The sequence below is a fragment of the Trichosurus vulpecula genome, chromosome 3 (genome assembly GCF_011100635.1).
Source record: "Trichosurus vulpecula isolate mTriVul1 chromosome 3, mTriVul1.pri, whole genome shotgun sequence".
NCBI lineage: Eukaryota > Metazoa > Chordata > Mammalia > Diprotodontia > Phalangeridae > Trichosurus > Trichosurus vulpecula.
Genome location: NC_050575.1, coordinates 356,324,987 through 356,348,744, shown reverse-complemented (window position 1 = coordinate 356,348,744; position 23,758 = coordinate 356,324,987). Strand labels below are relative to the sequence as shown.

General features: G+C 40.3%; 1 protein-coding gene, 1 long non-coding RNA gene and 1 pseudogene across 5 annotated transcripts; 1 reads left to right on the top strand and 2 right to left on the bottom strand.

The window, feature by feature from the left end:
* Positions 1-50: 50 nt before the first annotated feature.
* On the bottom strand, positions 51-653 carry LOC118842598 (annotated as a pseudogene).
* Positions 654-845: 192 nt separating this feature from the next.
* LOC118843142 lies at positions 846-6,131 on the bottom strand. Its single transcript, XR_005009901.1, has 3 exons — positions 6,089-6,131; positions 5,828-5,974; positions 846-1,397 (listed from the first exon to the last, which is right to left on the bottom strand). It is a non-coding gene; the product is annotated as an uncharacterized LOC118843142 (long non-coding RNA).
* Positions 6,132-6,448: 317 nt separating this feature from the next.
* Positions 6,449-23,755, top strand: GEMIN6 (gem nuclear organelle associated protein 6). Of its 4 annotated transcripts, none has more exons than XM_036750568.1 (3): positions 6,449-6,747; positions 8,485-8,621; positions 11,213-13,141. In XM_036750568.1, exons 2-3 carry the CDS (start codon positions 8,494-8,496, stop codon positions 11,586-11,588), a joined length of 504 nt encoding a protein of 167 aa, XP_036606463.1. In that variant the 5' UTR covers positions 6,449-6,747; positions 8,485-8,493; the 3' UTR covers positions 11,589-13,141. The 4 variants fall into 4 exon arrangements, 3 of the variants coding, with proteins under 3 accessions (XP_036606463.1, XP_036606464.1, XP_036606465.1); XR_005009900.1 differs by lacking the exon at positions 11,213-13,141 and adding an exon at positions 22,655-23,755 and having other exon boundaries at positions 6,450-6,747; XM_036750569.1 differs by having other exon boundaries at positions 6,450-6,525; positions 11,213-13,129.
* Positions 23,756-23,758: the final 3 nt, after the last annotated feature.

Here is a 23,758-nt window from a genome sequence, read left to right as displayed (position 1 = left end):
GAGGAAATTGTAGGTGAAAGAATTCCCAGATGAAGTTAGCAGCAACATCTTTAGCTGTCAATGAGTTTCTTTGCTCTGGCATTGGCAAGGTCAATATGATCTTTGTTAATATGGGTCTTCTCAGTAATTCTATTGCCTTGTTCTGAGAGTCAATCTTATTGCCCATGTTTTTCAAGTTCCTCAGGATACTGCCCACTTCAGTCAAATTTTCTTCCTTTTTATCTTCTCTGGCAACATTAGTTATCTGTTTAATGTTTCTACCACTGGCTTCTTCTTCAGCTCTTTGCTAAGGCTGACTGTCATACCATTTGGCTGCTTAGAAACCACATTATAGCTGAGTAGTCTCTGCCTTCGGTCCAGTACCAGACTGAGAACTTGTTGACTTATTTCAAGGGCAAACACAAAGTGCACAGCACTTGCTGAGCTCTGTTAAGGTCTTCTTCATCTCTCTCATGTCTTTTGTTTATTTGATCCACACCTCCTTCTATGTGGTTCAGTTTTTCCCCCTTTTCATCCAGCAGAGTGATGGTTTTGATGCCTGCATCCTGAGACTCAATGGCTAAACCTGGGATTCTCCTGCTTTTCAGGGACTCATCAATCATCTGGTGAACCCTTAGCTGAATTTCTCCTATTAACAGATTATCTATGATGGATCAAAATTCTTGGCAAGCAAAGAAACAGGAACTGGTATATTCAGGTGGATTCCATGCTCTTCCCTTTCCAATCCTTCTTAACCAGCACTTTCCCAAAGATGAGACCCATCAGGGCTTAATTTTTTCAATTTAAACAGAAAACTTTTTCAATTAATCAATCAAACATTTATTAAGTGTTTACTATGTGCCAGGCACTGGGGATACTTGAGGAACTTACATTCTAAAGTGGGAGAGAGCATGAAAACAAATATATTCAAAGAAACTTATTTACAGGATGAATATGAAGTAACTAACAGAGATAGCACTAGAATTAAGGAGGGTTGGGGAAGGCTTCCAGTAAAGGAAGGAATTTTAGTTGGGACTTAACAATGAGGTAGGTCAGAAGTAGGCAGAGATAAGGAGGGAGAGCATTCCAGCTATGGGGGACAGCCAGAGAAAGTGCCTGGAGGTGAGAGAGAGAGTGTTTTATTAATGAAACATTTAAAGCGGCCAGTGTCACTGGATTGAAGAGTAGAAGTCTGGGAAAAGGTATATATAAGACGACTGAAAAGGGAGCTAGGGGAGCAGGGGAGCTAGGTTATGGAGGTCTTTGAATGCCAAACAAAGCATTTTGTATTTTCTCCTGGGTGCTATAGGCTGCCAAATGCCTGGATTATCAGAAAAAGCACTGGATTTGGATTCAAAAGAACCAGGTGTGGTCTTAGATAAGGCACTTCATCTCTTTTCCGGCTCCGATGTTCCCATCTGTAAAAATAAGGAGATTGGAATAGATGACCTCTAAGCCAGAGGAAGAACTAGGGCAGGGCCCTAAGGTTGGGAAATTTGCCCCAGACCAGAAAATTTAAAGAGCAACCAATATAGCAGTTGTACTTTTCTAAGAAAAAAGGTACCTGCCCTGAGCTGATGGCAAAGGGGGAACCAGTCCCCTTACTGCTATTAGCAATGGTGCTTCAGGGATGACCTCAAAGCACATTCTGCCTAGGTAGAAAGGACAGCAAAGCAGCACCCTTGCCTATGTTGTGCCCAAGGAAAGGGAAGCTCTTTGCTGGGTAAGGGCGGTGGAGCACAGATCCTGGGAAGGGAGAACAGTGCCTCAGACCTGATAGAGGGCCATGGGGATGCCTTTGGTTCCCCCCATCCTTTTCTTTCCCTCTAAGTTTTGCCCTTCCAGGATTATCAAACTTTTCTTCCTATGAGACCTTAGAGGCTCTGTAAACTTGGAACTATGGTATGTCTGAAAAGGCCTAAGCACAGGGGTGGGGAACCTGTAGCCTCGAGGCCACGTATGGTCTTCTAGTCTTTGGGTGTGGCCTTTTAACTGAGTCTAAGTTTTACAAAACAAATACTTTTATTAAGAGGATTTGTTCTGTGAAGTTTGGATTCAGTCATAGGGCTGCACTTGAGGACTTAGAGGGCCACATGTGGCCTTGAGGTCGTGGGTTCCCCACCCCTGGTAGGGATTCCTCCTCTTCTGTGCCTAGCAAATTGTTCTGAGAAAGGAGAGCAAAGAAGGGCCACTGTTCTGGAGTCAACCCATCAATCAACAAACATCTGTTAATTCCTTACCATGTGCTAGGCACTATGCTAAGTACTGAGGATAAATAGAAAATAGTTACTGCTCTTAAAGCAGGCATGAATAAGTCCCTAATTCATTTGAGAGTTAGAGGAGCCCTTAGTGGCCATCTAATCTGACCATTCACAAAAGGAGTTCCCACTACAATATCCCCTTCAAGCGATTAGTTAGTCTGTCATTTTTTTTTGCCAAATATGACATAAAAATTTGACATCTAAAATATATAAGGAACCATAAAAAGTAACTGGGTAACTCAGTTCACAACAGATAAATGAACAAAGGACATGAACACGTAATTTTCAAAAGAAGTATCAGAAAATGTTAACCACTTGAAAAAATAACCCAACTTTACTAATAATTAAATAGGTGCAGATTAATACGACTTTTAAGGTACCACCACACATACTCATCAAATTGGCAAGAATAAGAAAATAATTAGTCCTACTGTGGTTCTGGAGAAATACACACACTGCTGGTAGAAATGTAAACTTGTAAAATCTTTTTGGAGAATCCTCTGGCAGTACCCAATAAAAGTTACAAATATTACTCTTCAATCCAAAAATTCTAATGTTGGGAATACAAAAAAAGACAAAAAGCAAAATTTTACAAGATATTCAAAACAGCTTTTTAATTGCAAAAAACCCAGAAGCAACTTAAGTGTTCAACAACCTCGAATGGTTAAATTGCAATGGTAAAAGAATAGTACAGCCAATTAAATAAAAATAAATATGGAAAGATCTTTATAAAATAATGCAAAGTGAAGAAAGCAGCATAAGAAGACTAGAGTACACTGATTAAAATCATGAAGAAGAATAAATGAGAATGAATGAACAAAAAATTCTGATGGGGGCTTAGAACGACTGAAAGTGTCTTCCTATTTCATGTTGTAAAATTGTTCATTTAACTGTAAAGAGACACTAAGCAAAGAAATCACACAAGTGGGAAAAGGACCCATATGTACAAAAATATTTATAGCAGCTCTTTTTGTGGTAGCTAAGAATTGGAAATCAAAGGGATACCCATCAATTGGGGAATGGCTGAACAAGCTGTGGTATATGAAGGTAATGGAATACTATTGTGCTATAAGAAATGGGGATGATACGGACTTCATAACAACCTGGAAAAACCTACATGACATAATGCTGAGTGAGCGGAGCAGAGCCAGGAGAACATTATACACAACCACAGATGTATGGATTCTGTGAGGACCAACCCTGACAGACTTCGCTCTTCCCAGCAACACAAGGTACAAAGACAACTTCAAAGGACTCACGATGGAGAATGCTATCTACATCCAGAGAAAGAACTATGAAGTATGAATGCAGATTGAGGCACACTTCATGCTAGCCTTTTTTTCCCCCCTTTTTTTTCTTTTTGTTTTTGGTTGGCTTTTTTTTTTTAGGCCTGTTTCTTCTTTCACATGGTTCATTTCATTGATCACAGTTCTTCTCCACAACTTGACTAGTGTGTAAATTAATTCAATGCGAAGTTATACATGGAAGCTATATGGGATTCCATGCTATCTTGGAGAGGGAGGGGGGGAGGGAGGGAAGAAAATCTGGAACTCAAAATTATGTAGAACTGAGTGTTGTAAACTAAAAATAAAAAAAAATGCTATTTAAAAAAAGAGACACTATGCAATTTTAATTGCTTTAATTGATTTCAATGTTAGGCTTTCAATACAACGTTTAAAAACCCCTACCAATTTGGATTGTTCTTTCCTCAATTAGACTAAACTAAAGAAGTTTCTTTTTTGCCGAATCCAAATGCTGTGGAGGCTAGGGAGCTGGCCTTGGAGTCACCTCATTTTGTAATCCTGGGCAAGTCACCTAACTTCTCAGTCCCCCTAGGGAACCCTTAGGAGTAGTTTTCTCACCAGGGAACTCCTTACACTGATAAAATTACAGGTGGGAACAAAAAAAGGGTTTTTGAGAATATATTTTATTTTTGTAAATAGTATTTTGTTTTTCCCAATTACATGTAAAGATAGTCTTCAACATTAATTTTAATAAGATTTGAGTTCCAATTTTTTTCTCTCCCAAGATGGCAATCAGTCTGATGTTACACATGTGCAATCATGTTAAACATATATCCACATTAGTCATGTTGTGAAAGAAGAAACAGAAGGGAAAAACCACGAAAAATAAAACAACCCCCCCAAAGTGAAATAGTATGCTTTGATCTGCATTCAGACTTCATAGTTCTTTCTTTGGATGTGGGTAGCATTTTCCATCATGAGTCTTTTGGAATTGTCTTGGATCACCGTGTTGCTCAGGGGAGCTAAGTCTATCATAGTTGATCATCACACAATGTTGCTGTTACTGTGTACGATGTTCTCCCGGCTCTGCTCATTTCACTCACCATCAGTTCATGGAAGTCTTTCCAGGTTTTTCTGAAATCCATCTGCTCATCATTTTTTATAGCACAATGGTTTTCCATTACATCCATATACCACAACTTGCTCAGCCATTTCCCAATTGATGGACATCACTTCAATTTCCAATTCTTAGCCACCACAAAAAGAGATGCTATATTTTTATAAATATAGGTCTTTTCCCCTTTTTTAAGGATCTTTTTGGGATTCAGAGGTAGTGGTGGTATTGCTGGATTAAGGAGTATGTGCAGTTTGATTGCCATTTGGTCATAGATACTATATTTTAGAGCCAAATCCCATGACTAATTATTTTAGTAAAATTCAAGGTCCTTTTTTCCCCTTAGAAAACAAACTGAAATGACAGAAACTTTAGCTATTATTGGTGACAATTTCTAGAGTTAAGGGATTTTCTGCACCTCTTGGGAGATGTAGGTTTACCTGAGGGGGATTGGGGGAAAATAGGTTGAGGAGGGAGGAGTGCTTGATGACTGTGGGTCAAAGATGGTGGAAATGACAAAGAGATCTGTTAGCATGTTAAGGAATCTGCTTTAGAATCTAAAGTTTAGATGACCTCAAATTCATATTCCTGGGGTACAGATAAGGCCTGCTTAGAGTACACAGTCCATCAGCACAGCATCTAAGGCAAAATTAGGATAGAAAAGTAAAGTATTTCACAGTAGAGGGAATGGTAAGGAAAGAGAAGGATGAACGAAGAGAAAAAAGGGGAATATTTGTAATGCAGGGGGCAGGATTTATGAGCTCAATAAGAAAACTTTCCCCTTCCTTGCTGCAGAGGAGTCACTGTCAAATAGTTTTGCAATTGTGAAAGCAGTCCTTTCAGACAAAACTGCAGGTTCTCTTATCCAAAGACAGCAAGTGGCTATTAAAACAGTGGATGAGACCATCTGTGTCCTTGCATTTCTAATATGTCACAAGGGGATTTCTACATTGTTAGTCCATCAAAATGCCATGAAATGATTGTGCTTCCCATGTTTCCGCCTTATAAATAACATAGCAAACCTAGGCAAGAACTTAGAGGTTGTACCACACCCACCTGGAGCAGGTAAATGGCAGGGTAACCTGCATTATCTCTTTGGCCAGGTTTTGGGGCCTTGGCTTCATTGGAGTGTGCTCAGCTAGGTCACTGACACTGTTCACCCCACTACCTGGACTATTGCTAAGCCACCCCAAAACACTAAGCATCAGACATAGAAAAAAGAAATCTACCTGCAAGGTGCCATGAGCCCAGCACATGGGCTTACCGAGGGCCCTGGGGGCCATCGAGGAATGTGCCCTGCTGGTCAGAGTCCACATCTGCCCTCTGCCCCTCTATTACTCTCTGTGGGCGTCAGCTTCCTCATAAAAATGAAGGCGCTGGAAAGAGGAGGGATAAACAAAATAGTTTTATAATATCTGTAACTATTTGACTCCAAAGGTTTCTCCCGGACCTAAGTCTAGGACTATTAAAGCTCCCTAGCAAGCAGCTACCTGGCTGGACCTGGAGTCAGGAAAACCTCGGTTCAAATCCGGCCTCAGACACTTGGTAGCTGCGGGACCCTGAGCAAGTCGCCCAGTTTGCTCATCTGTAAAATGATCTGGAGAAGGAAATGGCAAACCACTCCGGTAACTCCGCCAAGAAAACCCCAAACAGAGTATCCAAGAGTCAGACGCCACACAAAGTACGGAAGAACAAAATCCTTGGCCCGACGTGCCCTGGGGGACGCTCTCAGGCCCGCCCTACCCAACTCGGGTCAGTTCTTGGCCTTGTATTAGGCGTAGGACTACAAAACAGAGGATCCTGGGTAAAGGAAGTGACGCAGGAGAGCGAAGCATGCTGGTCTTGAGAGCTGCTGGCGCGTGCGCCTGGTGGGGTCCCGTGCTCTGCCGGCTCGCGCTCCTTCGCCGGCCCGCGGCGGGGAGGCAGCGTGAGTGAGAGGATCCTCAGGAAGGCTGGGGTCCAGCGCAGGGCAGGGCCGCCGGGGTCGGAGCGGCTGCCTCCTCTGGAGGTTGACTCTTGGCACGCGCATGGGCTCCCGGGACCGGCGGGGCGGGGAAGACAGCCCCTGTTAATAGCTAGCATTGAGATTGCTTTGAAAGTGCTTTACAGATACCGCATTTATCCTCACTCCCCACCCCCCGCGCCCCAGGTAGGTGCACTTATTCTCCCCATTTATTGACGAGGGGACCGAGGCACGTAGCCTGTGCGGAGGGTCTGAGGGCTCCGTTTAAGCTCGGGTGTCCGCCCCCCGCGCCCTCTCCTCCTATACTCAGCGGGGCCTCGAGCTTTGGCCAAAACAGCAGGGCCTTGAGGCCCCGGACTGGGCCTGGGCCGCTGCCCAGAGTAGTATGAATGCTCTCAGCACCGTGCCTGGCAAAGTTGGTGCTTAGTAAGTGCTCGTTGGCTGACCGCCCTGCACTCAGATTTAAAGTCGCGACTGGTTCTAGAGCAGGCATGGAGGTGGGCTGGTATGAGGCCCTCTAGGCCCTCCAGTGCGGGTTTGGATTCAGTCAGAGGGCCGCCCTGGAGGATCCCGAGGGCCACGGGCGGCCTCGAGGTTCCCCATCCCGATTGGCTGAGTCCAGCTCCTGAGCATGCTGATAACTGATAGCCGACCCCGGATAAGTGTGCTTTACATCTGTGATCTTTTGGTTCCATGATAACCCCGTGAAGTAGGTACCCCCTATGTAATTAACGCCCTTTCAAACAGGGAACCGAAGTCCTTGATTTCGCAGCTAGGAGGTGTTGGAGGTGTGCTTAGCGCAGTGCCTGGCACGTAGTAGGCTCTTAATAAAGGATTGACTTGGATTCAGGTCCTGCTCTTGTCCAGAGTAACAATAAGGCTTTAAGATTGGCCTAGCGCTTTGCACGTACTGTCTTATTTGATCTCCATCTCAGCCCTATTAGTTAGAGGATGGTGTTTGTCCCCGTGTTACAGATGAAGAAACAGGCTTAGCAAATTTAGGTGACTTTTCCAGGGTCACACAGCTAGTAATCCTCTGAGGCAGGATTAGAACTTGGCTCTTCCTCACTTCAAGTCCGGCACTATCCACTGGGCTACTGCAGTATGAATGATAGGTGAATGGCATAATAATAGGGGATAGCATAGTTGATATGTAAGATGTTAGAGCTGGACAGTTAGTCATTATCCAGTCCAACTTCATTTTACTACCAGGCATTTTTAAGTGTCTTCCATGTGTTAGCTCAGAAGATACATGAGCAAAAAAAATTGAATTGTCCCTGCCTCTAGGGGCTTGTGTGCTTAAAAAGCAAGTTATAGTTATAAATACATACAAAGTAAATGTAGGGTAATTTGGAGGAGGAGGCATTAGTAGCTGAGGGCATCAGGAAACACCTTTTCTAGAAGTTGGCAGTTGAGCTGAGATTTGAAGGAAACTAGGAATCCGATCACATAGTAGTCTGGTGGTGAGAGCTGGTATTAGAGCCCAGGTCTCTTGGATCTGGCTGTACTGGTTTACAGCATTCTTTTATAATTGTTCTCCAACTTCCTCATGTTTATTTGTTATCTGCCTCAATTATTTGCAATTTAAGGGCAGAAACTAGACTTCTTTCTCTAGAACAGTGCTGTAGAACCCTTAAGTTCTTACCTAATACTGTCAAATAGAAAAAAATTTCAGCAGGTTTCATATTGATTTCGATCACAAATTAATATTACTTATGTTGTATTTTTATTTAGTTTATTAAAACATTTCTCAGTTACATTTTAATCCCGTTCTGTCAGGAATTCAGCACGTTGGTTTTTAAACTGTTTTAGAACTTACACTGAATCACCGATGTTCTTTAGTGGGAACAATAGACATACAGAGTCATCTTTCATTGCCTTCATTTCTAAAATCTAAACTAGCTGTTGTTTGAATTGTTTTAGCTGATCACCATGAGTGAGTGGATGAAGAAAAGCCCATTAGAATGGCAAGACTACGTATATAAAGAAGTCAGAGTGACAGCCAGTGAGAAGAATGAATATAAAGGATGGGTTTTAACAACAGACCCAGTCTCTGCCAAGTGAGTATGCCATGGCTTGTTACCTCTTTGAAATCAAGGTGCTGAGTTCTTTAACGTTATTCCCACTGTCCCTCTTTTTTCATTCATAAGGAATGTCAGTATGACTGTGTGTTAAAATCCAAGCTTAAAAATCAGATGTTAGAGAGTGATTATTATCTTTCTTTAGCTGGTGCCTTCTATGAAGCAGGCATTTAATAAATGTCTGTTATTGAATCACAAGAGCATTCATTTCCCTTCTGGGGGACGGAACCAAACCCATGATTTCTTTGGTATGAGGAACACCCTGTAAGGTGACTCCCTCTGCCAGTGCAGAGAAGCCCCTGCTCTCAGTGTTGCCTGGGGCAGTGAGAGTTAAGTGACTTGTGCAGGGCCATGCAGCCCATATACGCATGGCCGCTGTCCAGTATGCTTTGATGCTGCTCCTGCTTCCTTTAGATGCTATAGGCTGAGAATTGGACCACAGGTTCTCAGGTAAAGCTTTAGAGACTTCTGACAGCTGACAGAAAGCAAGTAAGCAAGCTTACACTTAATATTCAGCACCTCCTATGCCAGGCAGTCTTCCACCCATTGGCAATATGAGTACATAAGTGAGGCTGACCATCTCTGTCCTCAAAAGCTTCCATTCCATCAGAAATAGCTCTCAATATCCAAATGGTACTGAAACCCCCTCAGGATCTTTAATCTTGTGACTATGGGTACACCTGCCACCAAAGCAGATGGCACCTATACTGTTACTTAAAAAACATCCTTTGAGAGTTTCTTTGGCCTCCAAATTCATTTTGTGGTCAACCTGGCAGTGAGCTAAGCGATCAAATACTTATTGAATGAATATTTGGATGAATGATTTGATTTGCTAAACAGTGATTTATTCAGTTTTAAAAGCAGCACATCTGTGGCATAAAACAAGGTACACCTGTAGTTCCTTTTGCACTAACGCCTTTCCCTTCTCTCCTTCCCTGTTTTGTCAATGGACAGATAGAACTAGGGGGGACTAGAATAGGGAGGCTTAAGAGGAGGAAGCACAGAGCCCATCTACTATTCCTGTCCTGGTGGATCAGTGGTGGTAAGAGCCTTCTCTTTCTTTCATTCAGTAAACATTAAGCACCTACATTTTATCCAGCCTTGTGCTTGATAAGCCCTGGCTCCTGTCCTTGTGAAGCTTATGGGAGAGGGTAGCAGAGAACAATAAGACAAGGTATTATATCTAAGGCACTAGAGTTGTAAAATAAAATGGTGGTGAAGTAAGAGGGGGAAGATCTGTTAATGAAATGCATACAGTTCCTTTAAAATATTAGGCAGCAAGCTGGAGGAAGTAATTCTCAAGTTTCCCTCCTCTATTTCTTTTTCTTTGGCCTTTCCCCCAGGAATCTGTGGCTTCTTTAGGTAGATTAGTGCTCCATCTTCTGCCATGGGGGACCATGTCAAGGAAATAAGCGGTGACTGAGTGGAAGAAAAATTAATCAGCATTAGCCAGGGCACTAGCAATTACTCTAAGCCATCTAGAATTTTGATGGCCTTCATAAATTACAAACATTTTTCTCATAGTACATAAGTGATCTTCATTAGGCATAATTCTCCCAACTTGGGAGAGCTAGGGAAACAGAAGTAGCTAGAACTAGGCTGCCATAGGCATTCAGAGCAGGGAGACCAGCATATATCTCTTAATTCTGTTTAAAGTTTATTTTAAAGTGACATATGGGGTGTATGAAACAAGCAAAGCCTATGCTCCTAATCATGTTGAATTTATTATATTTACATCCTGAACTACAGCACCTCTTTATAAACCGTTATCTCATTTTAAAATAGGCTTAGCAAACAGTTAATTGTTGAGGGTCATCCATTGAGTTGGATGGAACCCAGAATGATTCCTCTTTCTCTGTCTTTCAAACCTCTGGTTTTGTATCATATGAACCTCTAATTAAAGTTTGGTCGTGGAAGAGTAGATGTTTTGAACACTGCCATGTATGTTATAGGCAGGTAATATAAATGTTGGTTGAATGAACTTCTGTGTCATTTAAAAAAATAATATTTTATTTTTTCCCCAATTACATGTAAAAACAATTTTTAACATTCATGTTTTTAAATTTTGAGTTTCAAATTCTCTCCCTCCCTCCTTCCTGTCTCCCCCCCCCATATGGTAAGCAATTTGATAGAGATTATACATGTGCAACCAAGCAAAACATATTTCCATATTGTTGTGTTGTAAAAGCAGACACGGAGACCCCCCTGCAAAAAACATGCACAAAAAAGGTGAAAAATAATATGCTTCAATGTCATTCAGACTCTATTGATTCTTTTTCTGGATGTGGATAGCATTTTTTTTCATCATTTAGTCCCTTTGACATTGTCTTGGATCATTGTATTGCTGAGAAAAGCTAAGTCATTCACAGTTGATGGTTGTTTCTGTGTCATCTTGAAGATGTAAAGCATTCCAACTTGTTCTGGTAACAGGTGGTATGTCAGGGGTGGTACAGCTTCCTTCTCCATCCTCTGCTGTTTAATTCTGGGCTATTAACTTGTATCCTCCCCATTTTAGGAGGCCTGTAAGTCTTTGTTCATTCCCCTGCTGTGTATTTTCTCTCATCCCAAAGTATCGTCCTTGTGAATTTCCTCGAAGATGGCACTGTGGCTGTGACTGGAGTCATGGGACATGCTGTGCAGACTGTTGAGACTTTGAATGAAGACAATCAGGAAGTGAGGGAGAAACTGATGCATATGTTCATGCCAGAAGAGAGTAAGGCCTACAACCCTGAGGACCTGGAAAAAAGGAAGATCAGCTTGAAGTCCTGGCTGGAGAAGAATCACATCCCCATCACTGAACAGGGAGAGTCACAAAGCACCCTCTGCGTTGCTGGGGTCCTGACCATAGAGCCACCCTATGGGCCTGAAGACTGCAGCAGTTCAAATGAAATTATCTTGTCCAGAGTCCAAGATCTTATCCAGGGACATCTTACAGCTTCTCAGTGAGACACCAAAACCTGTTGCTCAGCTTGCAGAAGGAAAGACTTCATTTTTTTTCTCGGTAAAGCTTGTTGAGTTAATTTTCTGGAGTTCTTTGAGTACATTCTATGCTTTTGAAAACTTTGGTGTTGCAAATTAATGCAGAGATTCACTTGCCAGTGGTATACTTTCTGTGTTTTGGATACAGGAAAGCCAAGGAAGGGAGAGACTCACGGGCACAGGGAAACTCCTATTCGTAAGACCTCTTTTTGTGATGTGGATCCATGCTCCTCCTTTGTTAGCCAAGAGATAATGAGTGCTGGGGGAAATGTGATCTGAACCCACAGAAGAAATTGTCACTGCAAAGCACAGTCTGTAAATTCATTTTTAGGAGGAGGAGAGGGAAACACTGTGATCTGTGATTTCATGAGTATATGGAACTTCATTTCACTGATGTAAGAAGGGTACATCTTCAAGTCTTAAGAAAATTGCCTGCAGACTCAGTAGTTAAATGACCAGCCAGGGTTCACAACTAATACGTGTCAGAGGCAGGATTTGAACCCAGGTCTTCCAAATTCTAGGGTTGGCGCTCTGTCTGCTGTCATGCTGCCTAAAAAAGTGCTTATTCACATTGAATATTATTAGTATTTTGGCCTTTTATTGATTATCTATATTCTTAGCATAATGGCCAAATTAGTTACAAGATTTGAATATATTTTTAGGTTGAAACGTCTCACGTTTGATTGACCATTAGGAAAATCTTCTGTGCTTGACTCTTATGATTCTAGAATTGTTTGGTGCCCTTAAATTCTACAATCAGATTCATTGGTTAATAACAGCAGGGGAAATTATTCTTAAAGGAGAGTAAGAACTTGAATCTAAGAAAAAATATCTGGAAGTTACATTCTTTATTATCAGACTTTATCAGGGTCTAAGCGAAGATTGCTGGTAGGCAGTTCTGATGGCTAACCCAGGGGGGGATGGTAAGTAGGTTTTTATGTTTGGAGATTAGTAAACTGAAGACATAATTTCCTGGCCACTACTAAGTAGTTAGGTGGGTTAAATAATCTGCAAATAAAACCTGAAGGCCCCAGGATAAATGAATTGACTTTACCTTGGAAAGCTACTTGGCTAGATAATCAAGGTCAGGTCAGTGCTGGAAATAGTTTCTTTGGGATTATTTTCACTTTACTCTCCCATTTTCAAGTCTGTAGTGAATCCTGGGATCTTCCTTTTCCCCTATTTTCTCCTACTTTCAAAAAGAACATCTCATAAATAACCAGTGGCTGATCTCAGCATCCAAAGTTGTCTTTGAATATCCTTGCATTGGGAGAGAGTGTTGAATGACCTCCAGAACATCTTCTAAGTCAGAGATGATATGATTCATACAAAAAGAAAATCTTTATTCATTCCTATATCCATCCCTTCTCTCCAGTGATTCATTCTTTCTGTGACTTCTTTAGACCAGTGATTTTCAACTCAAGTTTTGACAAGGTCTCTGATTTTCTGTTGTTCCTCCAAAAAGCTATGTATTTTTAAAAATGAAAATGAATTAAAATTTATTTTGTTTTAAAAATTTTATGACTTTCTTCAACCTTTCTCTTATCCATCCCACCCCTTTCCTATACACTCACATAGTGGCTTGACACATAAGCAGTCAGTGAATAAGCATTTATTAAATACCTGTTAGTGTTTTAGCCATGGTTGGACTATGGATACAAAGACAGAAATGAGGTCCTGCCTTCAAGGAGTGAACTCCCAGGGTAATTTAATATACTGGTCACAATATTCTTTTAGAATTATTCATTCAGGGTTTGTAATGACTAAAATGATAATTTTTGTCCCCAAAACTCCAAATTAAAACATTATATAATTATATAAAAAAGTACATGCCTGAGATGAGAGAGTGTATTTGAAACAGTTGGTCATTTATTGCTTAAGGTGCCGTTTGGACTATCTTTGAGAACTCTCAAGGGATTCTGAAACCACTAAAAGAGAACCACTGATGTAGATAGTGATTCTTCCCAAGTTTGGAGGAAACAAAAGATTCCCGAAAGATGGAGGTCCGGAGGGTGTGCACTTTAGTCATGGGGGATGGCCAGTGCAAAGACACATAAAGGGAAGATCGAGGATTATAATAGTGTTTATGTAGTACTTTAAAGTTTACAGAGTACTTTGTACGTATTATTTCCTTTTATCTTCACAACTCTATTACCCGCATGTTACAGCTGAAGAAACTGAGGCTGACAGGTTGCACAGTGTCTGAAGTTGGATTTGAATTCAGGTCTTTCAGCACACTTATCTCTTGCATCATCATTGCCTCTGACTATATGTAGTCCATAAGGATCAGGAAGATTAGTGTGGCTGGACTGTGGAGTGTGTGAAGTGGAGCAGTGTATAAGATAAGTGTATAGATACTTAATAAATGCTTCCTACCATTGGCAAACATCTGTAATGGTGATAAGTTAGAAGCCTTCCCAGTAAGATGAGGGATGAGGCAAGGATACCTGTTATCACTACTATCATTCAATATTGTACTAGAAATGCTAGCTATAGCAATAAGAGAAGAAAAATTGAGGGAATTAGAATAGGCAATTAGGAAGCAAAACTATCGTTACTCTTTGCAGATGATATGCTTAGATGGTATACTTAGAGAATCCACTAAAAAACTAGTTGAAATAATTAACAGCTTTAGCAAAGTTGCAGGATCACCTGGATCATCAGCATTTCTATATATTACCAACAAAGTCCAGCAGCACAGCAAGAGAGAGAATTTCCATTTATAACTAGACAATATTTAAGACCCGACAAGACAAGCCCAGGACCTATGTGAACACAATTACAAAACATGTCACACAAAGTCAGATCTAGCAGTTTGAAAGATATTAATTGTTTATGGGTTGAGCCAATATAATAAAAATTATAATTCTACCAAGTTAATCTACTTATTTGGTGCCATACCAATAAAACTACCCAAAAATTATTTTACAGAACTAGAAAAAAAATTCATCCGGAAGAATAAAAAGTCAAGAATATTAAGGGAATGAATGAAAAAAAAATGTGAAGGAAGGTGGCCTAGCTGTACCAGATTTCACACTATTACTAAGGAGTAATCATCAAAACAATCTGGTACTGACTAAGAAATAGAGTGGAGGATCAGTAGAATAGACTAGTTACAAAATGCATTGTAGTAAGTGACCATAGTAATTGAGTGTTCCATAAACACAAAGATCCAAGCTTTTGGGACAAAAACTGCTGGGAAAACTGGAAAACTATGACAAACTAGGTATAGACCAGCATCTCACACTATATACCAAGATAAGATCAAAATGAGTACATGAATTAGATGTAGGGAGTGATACCATAAATTAGAAGAGGATGAAATAGTTTTCCTGTTAGATCTATGGATACGGGAAGAACTTAGGACCAAATGAGAGAGAACATTATAAAATGTAAAATGGATAATTTTGGTTTTATAAAATTTTTTTTTTTTTTGGCATTTTGGAATTTGTTTTAATAAATAGCAATAATATGTGGACAGAGACTTTGTCTAAGAAACAATAAGTGCAGATCTTTATTCAGCAAGATAATAACAATATTGTGTGCAAAGGAACAGCAAATCTGCCTGAAGGCTTAAAGAAAACACACACAAGAGTTCTGCAGCTATTACTTTAAAGATTTATACATATAAATACAGGACACACTTTACTGAGCATATGAAGACATCATTAGATCCTTCCCAGTGTTATCAGCAGGTTATTGTTTGTCCTTCATTCTCAAAGAGGACCATGGCTTCAGGAAGATGATGCTATGACTTCCGAGTGAATTAGATTTAAGTGAGGGAGGGTTTTGCAAGGTCACCAGCCTCACTGTCTACTCTGGAGCCTCTAGGCCCAGTGGCAAGGTATAGATTAGACTGGAGATAGACCCCATACAAAAGAATTCTGTCATAATTCTATCATAAAACACCCCAGGACATCCTGGACTCAGTGATAAGCAATTAACCTGATTACTCTGTTGTTGCTCAAAACATTTTGGGGAGACTCTTCTTTTGGACTGATACCTAGGAATCACTCAAGAACTGAAATATCCTTTCTTTATAGTCACATTTTGTCTTTGTTTTGTTGTTGTGTTTGTCCTTTGTTCTCAAAGAGGACCATGGCATCAGGGAAATGATGACATGACTTGCAGTTGACTTTGATTTGAGGGAGGGAGCTGTGCAAGGTCACCAGCCTCACTTTCTCCTGCAGAGCCATCTGGGTCCAGTAGCCAGATATTCATCAGGGTGACTGGAGATGGCCCAGGATGCAAGAGGAGACCCTGGCCCTTTTAGACTAAGGTCTTCTCAGGTTCTTACTTTGAGTGAGGTAGCACCCATTCAGTGAATAGGCCTCTTTAAGAAATGAATCAAGGGATGGCCCCTTTATGTGTGGAGCCAGCTATATCCTGTTTAGGTCTCTTAGACCTCTGCAAAGCAGGGTCGATTGAGAATTGGTCTATGCACAGCAAGGCCAGTTTGAGGATAAGAAGATGTGGCAAAGAAAACCCACCTTTGTAGCTGATTTTCTACATGGGAGATGACAGAAATGTTTCAGTCTGGTTGGTTATCTATATGGGAGATGACAGAAATGTTTCAGTCTGGTTATCTTTTCATGCTTCTCTTGATTCTTGTGTTTGAAAGTCAAATTTTCTATTCAGTTCTGGTCTTTTCACTGAGAAAGCTTGAAATTCCTCCATTTTATTGAAAGTCCATATTTTGCCTTGGAACATGATACTCAGTTTTGCTGGGTAGGTGATTCTAGGTTTTAATCCTAGCTCCATTGACCTCCGGAATATCGCATTCCAAGCCCTTCGATCTCTTAATGTAGAAGCTGCCAGGTCTTGGGTTATTCTGATTGGGTTTCCACAATATTCAAATTGTTTCTTTCTGGCTGCTTGCAGTATTTTCTCCTTGATCTGGGAGCTCTGGAATTTGGCAACAATATTCCTAGGAGATTTCTTTTTAGGATCTATTTGCGAAGGCGATCGATGGATTCTTTCAATTTCTATTTTGCCCTGTGGCTCTAGAATATCAGGGCAGTTCTCCTTGATAATTTCCTGAAAGATGGTATCTAGGCTCTTTTTTTGATCATGGCTTTCAGGTAGTCCAATAATTTTTAAATTATCTCTCCTGGATCTATTTTCCAGGTCAGTGGTTTTTCCAAGGAGATATTTCACATTGTCTTCCATATTTTCATTCCTCTGGTTCTGTTTTATAATATCCTGATTTCTCATAAAGTCACTAGCTTCCACTTGCTCCAATCTAATTTTTAAAGTAGTATTTTCTTCAGTGGTCTTTTGGACCTCCTTTTCCATTTGGCTAATTCTGCCTTTCAAGGCATTCTTCTCCTCATTGGCTTTTTGGAGCTCTTTTGCCATTTGAGTTAGTCTGTTTTTTAAGGTGTTGTTTTCTTCAGTGTATTTTTCAGTATTTTTTTGGGTCTCCTTTAGCAAGTCATTGACTTGTTTTTCATGGTTTTCTCGCATCCTTCTCATTTCTCTTCCCAATTTTTCCTCTACTTCTCTAACTTGCTTTTCCAAATCCTTTTTGAGTTCTTCTATGGCCTGGGGCCAGTTCATGTTTTTCTTGGAGGCTTTGGTTGTAGGCTCTATGACTTTGCTGTCTTCTTTAGGCTGTATGTTTTGGTCTTCTTTGTCCCCAAAGAAAGAATCCAAAGTCTGAGACTGAATCTGGGCGCGTTTTCGCGTCCTGGCCATATTCCCAACCAACTAACTTGATCCTTGAGTTTTTCAGTGGGGTATGACTGCTTGTAGATTACAGAGTTCTATGTTCTACGTTTGGGGGGGATGTGCCAGCTCTGTCAGAGCCACACTCCTCCTTCCCCAAGGACCCCCAGTCCAGACTGGGCTCAGATCTTCGGCAGGCTGTGCACCCCTGCTGTGATCCGCCACTTAATTTCCCCCACCAGGTGGGCCTGGAGCCGGAAGTAACAACAGCTGTAGCTGCCCCACCTCCGCTGCCCCCGGGGCTGGAAGCCGAACCGCGAACTCCTTCCACTCCCGCAGCTTTTCCCACTAACCTTCTCCGCAGTCTTTGGTGTTTGTGGGTCGAGGGGTCTGGTAACTGCTCACGTATTCAGGGCGCTAGGGCCCCCTCCGCCCGGCTTCCGGTCTGGATCGTCCACGCCGCTCAGGCTGGGCTCTGCTCCACTCCGTTCCCAGCTCCCCGGTTTTATAAAATTAAAAAGGTTTTCACAAACAAGACCAATGCAACCAAAATTAGAAGGAAAGCAGAAAATGGGAAAAAATTTTACATCAAGTTTCTCTGACAAAGGCCTCATTTCTCAAATATATAGAGAACTGAGGCAAATTTATAAGAATACAAGGCATTCCCCAATCGATAAGTGGTCAAAGGACATGAATAGTCAGGACAAAGAAATCAAAGCTATAGTCATGAAAAAAATGCTCTAAATCACTATTGCTTAGGGAAATGGAAATTAAAACAACTCTGAGGGGTCACCTCACATCTATCACATTGGCTAATATGACAAAAAGGGAAAATGGTAAATGTTGAAAGGGATTTGGGAAAATTGCACTGTCAGTGGAGTTCTGAACTAATTCAACTAATCTGGAGAACAATTTGGAACTATGCCCAAAGGGCTATAAAACTGTGCATACCCTTTGATCCAGTGATACCACTACTAGGTCTGAATCCCAGAGAGAAAGGGAAAGAACCTATTTGTACAAAAATCTTAAGAGCAGCTCTTTTTATGATGGCTAAGGATTGGAAATTGAGGGGATGCCCATCAATTAGGGAATGGCTGAACGTGTGGTGGTATATGATTGTAATGGAACATTGATGATGAGCAGGCTGATTTCAGAAAAATCTGGAAAGACTTACATGAACTGAAGCAAAATGAATCAAGAAAACCAGAACATTATACACAGTAATAATGACTTAGCTACTCTCCTCAATACAATGTTCCAAGACAGTCCCAAAAGATTCATGATGAAAAATGCTCTCTGCTTCCAGAGAAAGAACTGATGGAGTCTGAATGCAGATCGAAGCATACTGTTTTTCACTTTTTTTTTAACTTTGAGGTTTGTCCATAAAATGACTAAAATGGAAATGTTTTACATGGTTGCATGTGTATAACCTATATTGGATTGCTTACCCTCTCAGAGGGGCAGGAGGAAAGGACAGAATTTGGAACTCAAAACTCAAAAAAAACAATGAATGTTAAAAATTGTCTTTACATGTATTTGGGGGGGAAATAAAATATTTGAGAAAAAATATATAAATGCTTCTTAAATTGAAGCCATAACTGAGAATTGCTGTCTGAAGACTTCTCAGTTTTGGAAGAAGAGTAGTTAGAAGGTCACCATCTCCCAAATGCATTTGGAGGAAGTGCTTCTTCGTTAGCAATGCTGTGTTGATAGAGAACAAACCCAGAACTGAAATAATTTAGAAGGAAGTTTAAGTCATTTAGCAGAGGGGAAGAGCAGAAAAGGGGTGGCCGAACCCCCCTGTGTCTGGAAGTTATACATTACATAGAGTTCAAAAGAACAAACACACTTGTTTGATCAGCCAGCACAGAGGCAGTTTTCAGATAAGACGGGTGAGTTGTTTGAGATGTGTAACGGGAGAAAACTCCTTACTTTCCCTGCATCAATCTTTTGCCCCCTGGAAGATTTTTTTGGTCAGCATAACCTGGAATCTGGTCCCCAAGCAACAGGTCTGGTTTCTCAGCCATGGAGGATGAGGTTCAAACAAAGCAATCAATTTTTTTTCCCACAGCTGCAAACTTTAGCTGGCTGTGCTGGGTTCAGATTGCCTTGTTCTGCTATGTTCTACCTTTGTGACATTAAGTGAAGCACTTAACCTTTTCGGTCCTTGGTTAAGTTGTCTGTAAAATTGTGTGTTGTGTGTGGGGGAGGGGGTGGGGAGCAGGGTGCTCTTAGTGGGGGAATGGATTAATCTTTAAGCTCTGTTGTAGTTCTGAATTGAATCCTATACCCACTGCTTTGGTGGAGGCTAGCAGAAGTTTTTCTGAAGGCTTGTTCACGATAGTTGTAACGTGAGTGAGCCTTTTCCCAGAAAGTATTAGGAAAGGAGCTCACCTCTTGAACATAGAAATTTGGTACTTCAGTAAAAGGGGCATTCAGGATTTTCAGAAAATATGACCAAGCTTTCAGAAGCTTGGAGTGGGATGTGTAAATCGTGTGGATGATTGGTTTTACTTAAGTAAATTTCCTCATTCCTCTGCACCATGTTTTAGTAGTAAAATATTTGCTTAAAAGAGGAAAGTTGTGGATAAATGCAGTATTTTATATTAATTCCCATTCTCTTCCCTCCCCCAGACTAGCAATTTGCTACAGAGCCACCTCAGTCTGGATAAACAGCCTCCTAATTGACTGTAACGAGATTACATTTCCCCAATTAATCCAGCCTTAGCTGTTTAACTATTAAAAGATTGCATAAATAAAGACTTGTAGGCTAGAAATAATGAGGACAGCTGGTGTTTAAGTGGCCAAGCCCAGGTGAGATTTGAGGGGCATAAGATGCTAGCATTAACAGAAATTTCTATTCAATCAATGGATGTTTACCCTAGCCTGCAATTAGTTGACTGGCTTTGCCATTGTGTGAGACATTCCCATTGTGTTTTAAGTACAGTTGGCCCTGGATTTGTATAGTCGTCTGCCATCTGTTGTGCAGGGAACATTAAGCAGTCCTTTCTACCCTGTTGTTAGGGTAGTTGTTCCAATGTAATTAATGACCACCTGCAGCACACTGATTTTCATAGCACCGAATAGTTTTGTTTTTTTTTTTAAACGACAATTCTTTTACTCCAAATTGCTGAGAAAGATGATAGAGACTAAAAGACAGGGTCTCCAGTCAGGCTTCCGCATGAGATTGAACGCTTTTTTATAGCACATTCATTTTTCACTAGGTATGCCTTCTTTGTCTCGTTTCCTTTTGGATGCAGTTTATACCAGGACAGTGGAGTCCAGGCTGAAGGTCTCTCAGGTCACACAAGCAGCCCTTCAAAGGAACAAGGACTTTTCTTTCCCCTGCTGCCTTTATGTGAACTTTAAGGGTGTGAGAACTCAACTTCACAGAAGTAAAAGTAGGAAGGATTCTCAGTTGTTTTGTACCTGAGACATGTTCACAGAAACATGTTTTAGTTAACAATTTTAAAGATTATCTTCACATGTTCAAAAGAAATGCCTTTTGAAATATTTTCTCCTGGAAAGGAAGTGTTTTTGAGTTGCGTACAGCTAACATTTACATAGCACTTCAAGGTTTTCAAAGCACTTTACAAATATCCCCTCTTCCTAACAACCCTGGGAGGTAGGTACTATTATTGTCCCTACAGAATAGATGAAGAAACTGAGACAGACAAAGGTTAAGTGCCTTGTCCGGGGTTTAGTCAGGGCTACAGGTTCAGTGCGGAATCCACGAACCACCTAGCTGCCTCTTATACGTAACTAGCACTCTCGATATAGTGGGGCCTTGTGATTGTATTATGGCCACTCATCTTTCAAGATAAAATACAGCCTTTTAAAAAGTTTACATAGAAGCTACTAATGTTCCGGTACATCTGGTACAATGTAGCATAGACCAAGGTAAAAATTATTATGGAAAATTTGGGCAATTTTTTTTCCTTTTTTTTATTGTGAAAGAGCTCCCTCCCCTCCACTGATGTACTGTTAACATGTAAGTCCCGCAACAAATCAAAACCATTTATAAAACCTTGATTAAAATGGAGCGGGGAAATGAGGACGTTTAACCTAATAGGTTCACCTCTGAATCCTTTTCTTTGACCATTGTCGACAAACTTCAAAATGAGTAGACAGCTTTAGTTTTTGTATAGCATGCTAGCATAAAATAATTGAGGATTTTGTAATACTCTGGGGTTTTCATTCCCATTTTATAGCGGTGAGATCGTAGAAGGGCTGAGACCAGACTTCATTTTTTTTTTCAACTAATTGTAGAACATTCCCTGAAGGTTGCTTCCCCTAAGAGAACAGCGTTATGTACCTGTAAAGAATACAGAAAGGACCTGCCTCCAAACTCATAGACGGTTAAGACGTTCCCCCACCTACCCACCCCTCCTTTTCCCCAAGGTTAAAAATGAGTCCTGACTTTGGCTTTGGTTATTTGCTTCTTTCTCAAGTTATTTACAATAACAATAATGAGGGATAGAGTATAGGGATTGAACCTGTGGTTTCAGTGGTTTTTGGAACTCCCAGCAAGGGATTTCTTCTTTCAGTGCAATTTAGAACCATCTTAGAGCAGAGATTCTTTTTTTTTGTTTTTTTTGGAGGGGAGAAGGCAGGGCGATTGGGGTTAAGTGACTTGCCCAAGGTCACACAGGTAGTAAGTGTGTCAAGTGCTTGAGGCTAAACTCAGGTCTTCCTGACTCCAGGGCCAGTGCTTTACTCACCGCACCACCTAGCTGCCCCCTCAGAGCAGAGATTCTTAACAAATTCTGAGCATTTTTTATATTTTGACTTTTCAGTATAATTGGTTTCCTTTCTAATCTTCCATATTTTATGCAATTATAAACATTCGGAGGAGTCTTTCAGCTTCACCAGATTGCCTTTGGGGTCTGTGACACAAAAGAAGATTAAGAACCCTTGTCTTAGAGTTTTCTATAGCAGAGCTGTCAGACTTAATATTTGTTCCCAACCAGATTATAATGCAGTTGGGAAACATATAACAGAAGAAATAACAATATGATAGAACATAATGTTAATATTTGGTTTTCTAAGTCAATGTGCTGCCCCCTGGGATCTTTATGTACGGTTTATTACTACTGGCCCAGAGCACTGAAAGGTTAAATAGCTTATCCAGGGTCGCACAGCAAGCATAGATCAGCCAGAACTCGAACTCAGGTGTTTCTAGCTTAATGTCACAAAGCACTCAGTATTGTTTTTCTGGTTCAAAATGTTAATTTCTTAATCCTATTCTTTACTTTGTCTTGAATATTTGTTTGTATTTGTACCTGTGATGATGTATTGAGCTCATTAACTTTGAAAAGATGTCTGCTAAATATGCTTAAACTGCAGCCATGCCGTTTCACTTGTAGACTTACTTGGGTGAAAAGGATGTTCAGTGAAGAAGACCACTAGCTCTTCTCTCCATTCTAATAGAAGAGTGCTTCAGAAAGCCACCCAACATCCTAACATCTGTGTGGATTACAAGTGCCATCTCTGCATAAAGCAGTACACAATTGAGACTTCCTGAGGCTTGTTTTATAAAATTAATTTTGACAGAATCATCTAACACGCTTTTAAGTTGTCTTGGAATGCTTTTTGATGCCAAAACTTCTCTGTGTAGGCTGCAGGAGGTCCATACTATATTAGCATTAATTTTTTAATATAAGAAATAATGCCTGCAAATTTTTCAGTATCTATTTTGATCCATCTGTGTATGTTCCAGAAGAGGACTAATTGATTTGTTTCCCTTCAGAGTATGAATTTATTAGATTAAAAATGTCTTTCCCAATTGTATATTCTGTTAACTGATGACAAAACAGCGTATTCTCTTCCATTTTATCTCATGGAAATATCTTTCAAATACAATTAAAATAGCTAGATTACAAACATCGGTTCTCTCATTCTAATTGCAAAATGTAAATGTTCCTTTTTTGATCTTTTTCTACAATAACTGATTTAACATCATCAGACATCATGATTGAATATTGAAAAAGATATCATCTCTGATTTCTTAATGGAATTGTCTCCAAACACACACTTGATAATTGCTTTTTGGCATATGGCAAAATTAAATTTTCTGCAATAGCATGAACTATGCCAATTTTTTTTGTAGTTTGATAACTTACTAAATATAAAGCTTCAACTGCTTTTCTGCTATCTTGTTTATTTGCAGAAATAAATGAATCAGTATTGCATGTTTTCAACAGATTTATCAACGTAGTTTTCATGTTTTGATTCTAAAAGTTGAAACAAAAGAAGATTTTAAGTAGCTTTTAAAAAAATGGGAATAAAAACTCAACAAATTACGTATCTTCAAAGAATGAAAAGCCAAATTTACTCCGTTCTTCATTTCCTCTTTTTTCACACTTGTTGTAATATGGATATCTTAAAAATCTTTGTATGTTTCAGAATTTCTAATTTCAGGGTGCTAAATCTGATTAAAGATTTTGAGATTCCTTTGTTGTTATTGTTCA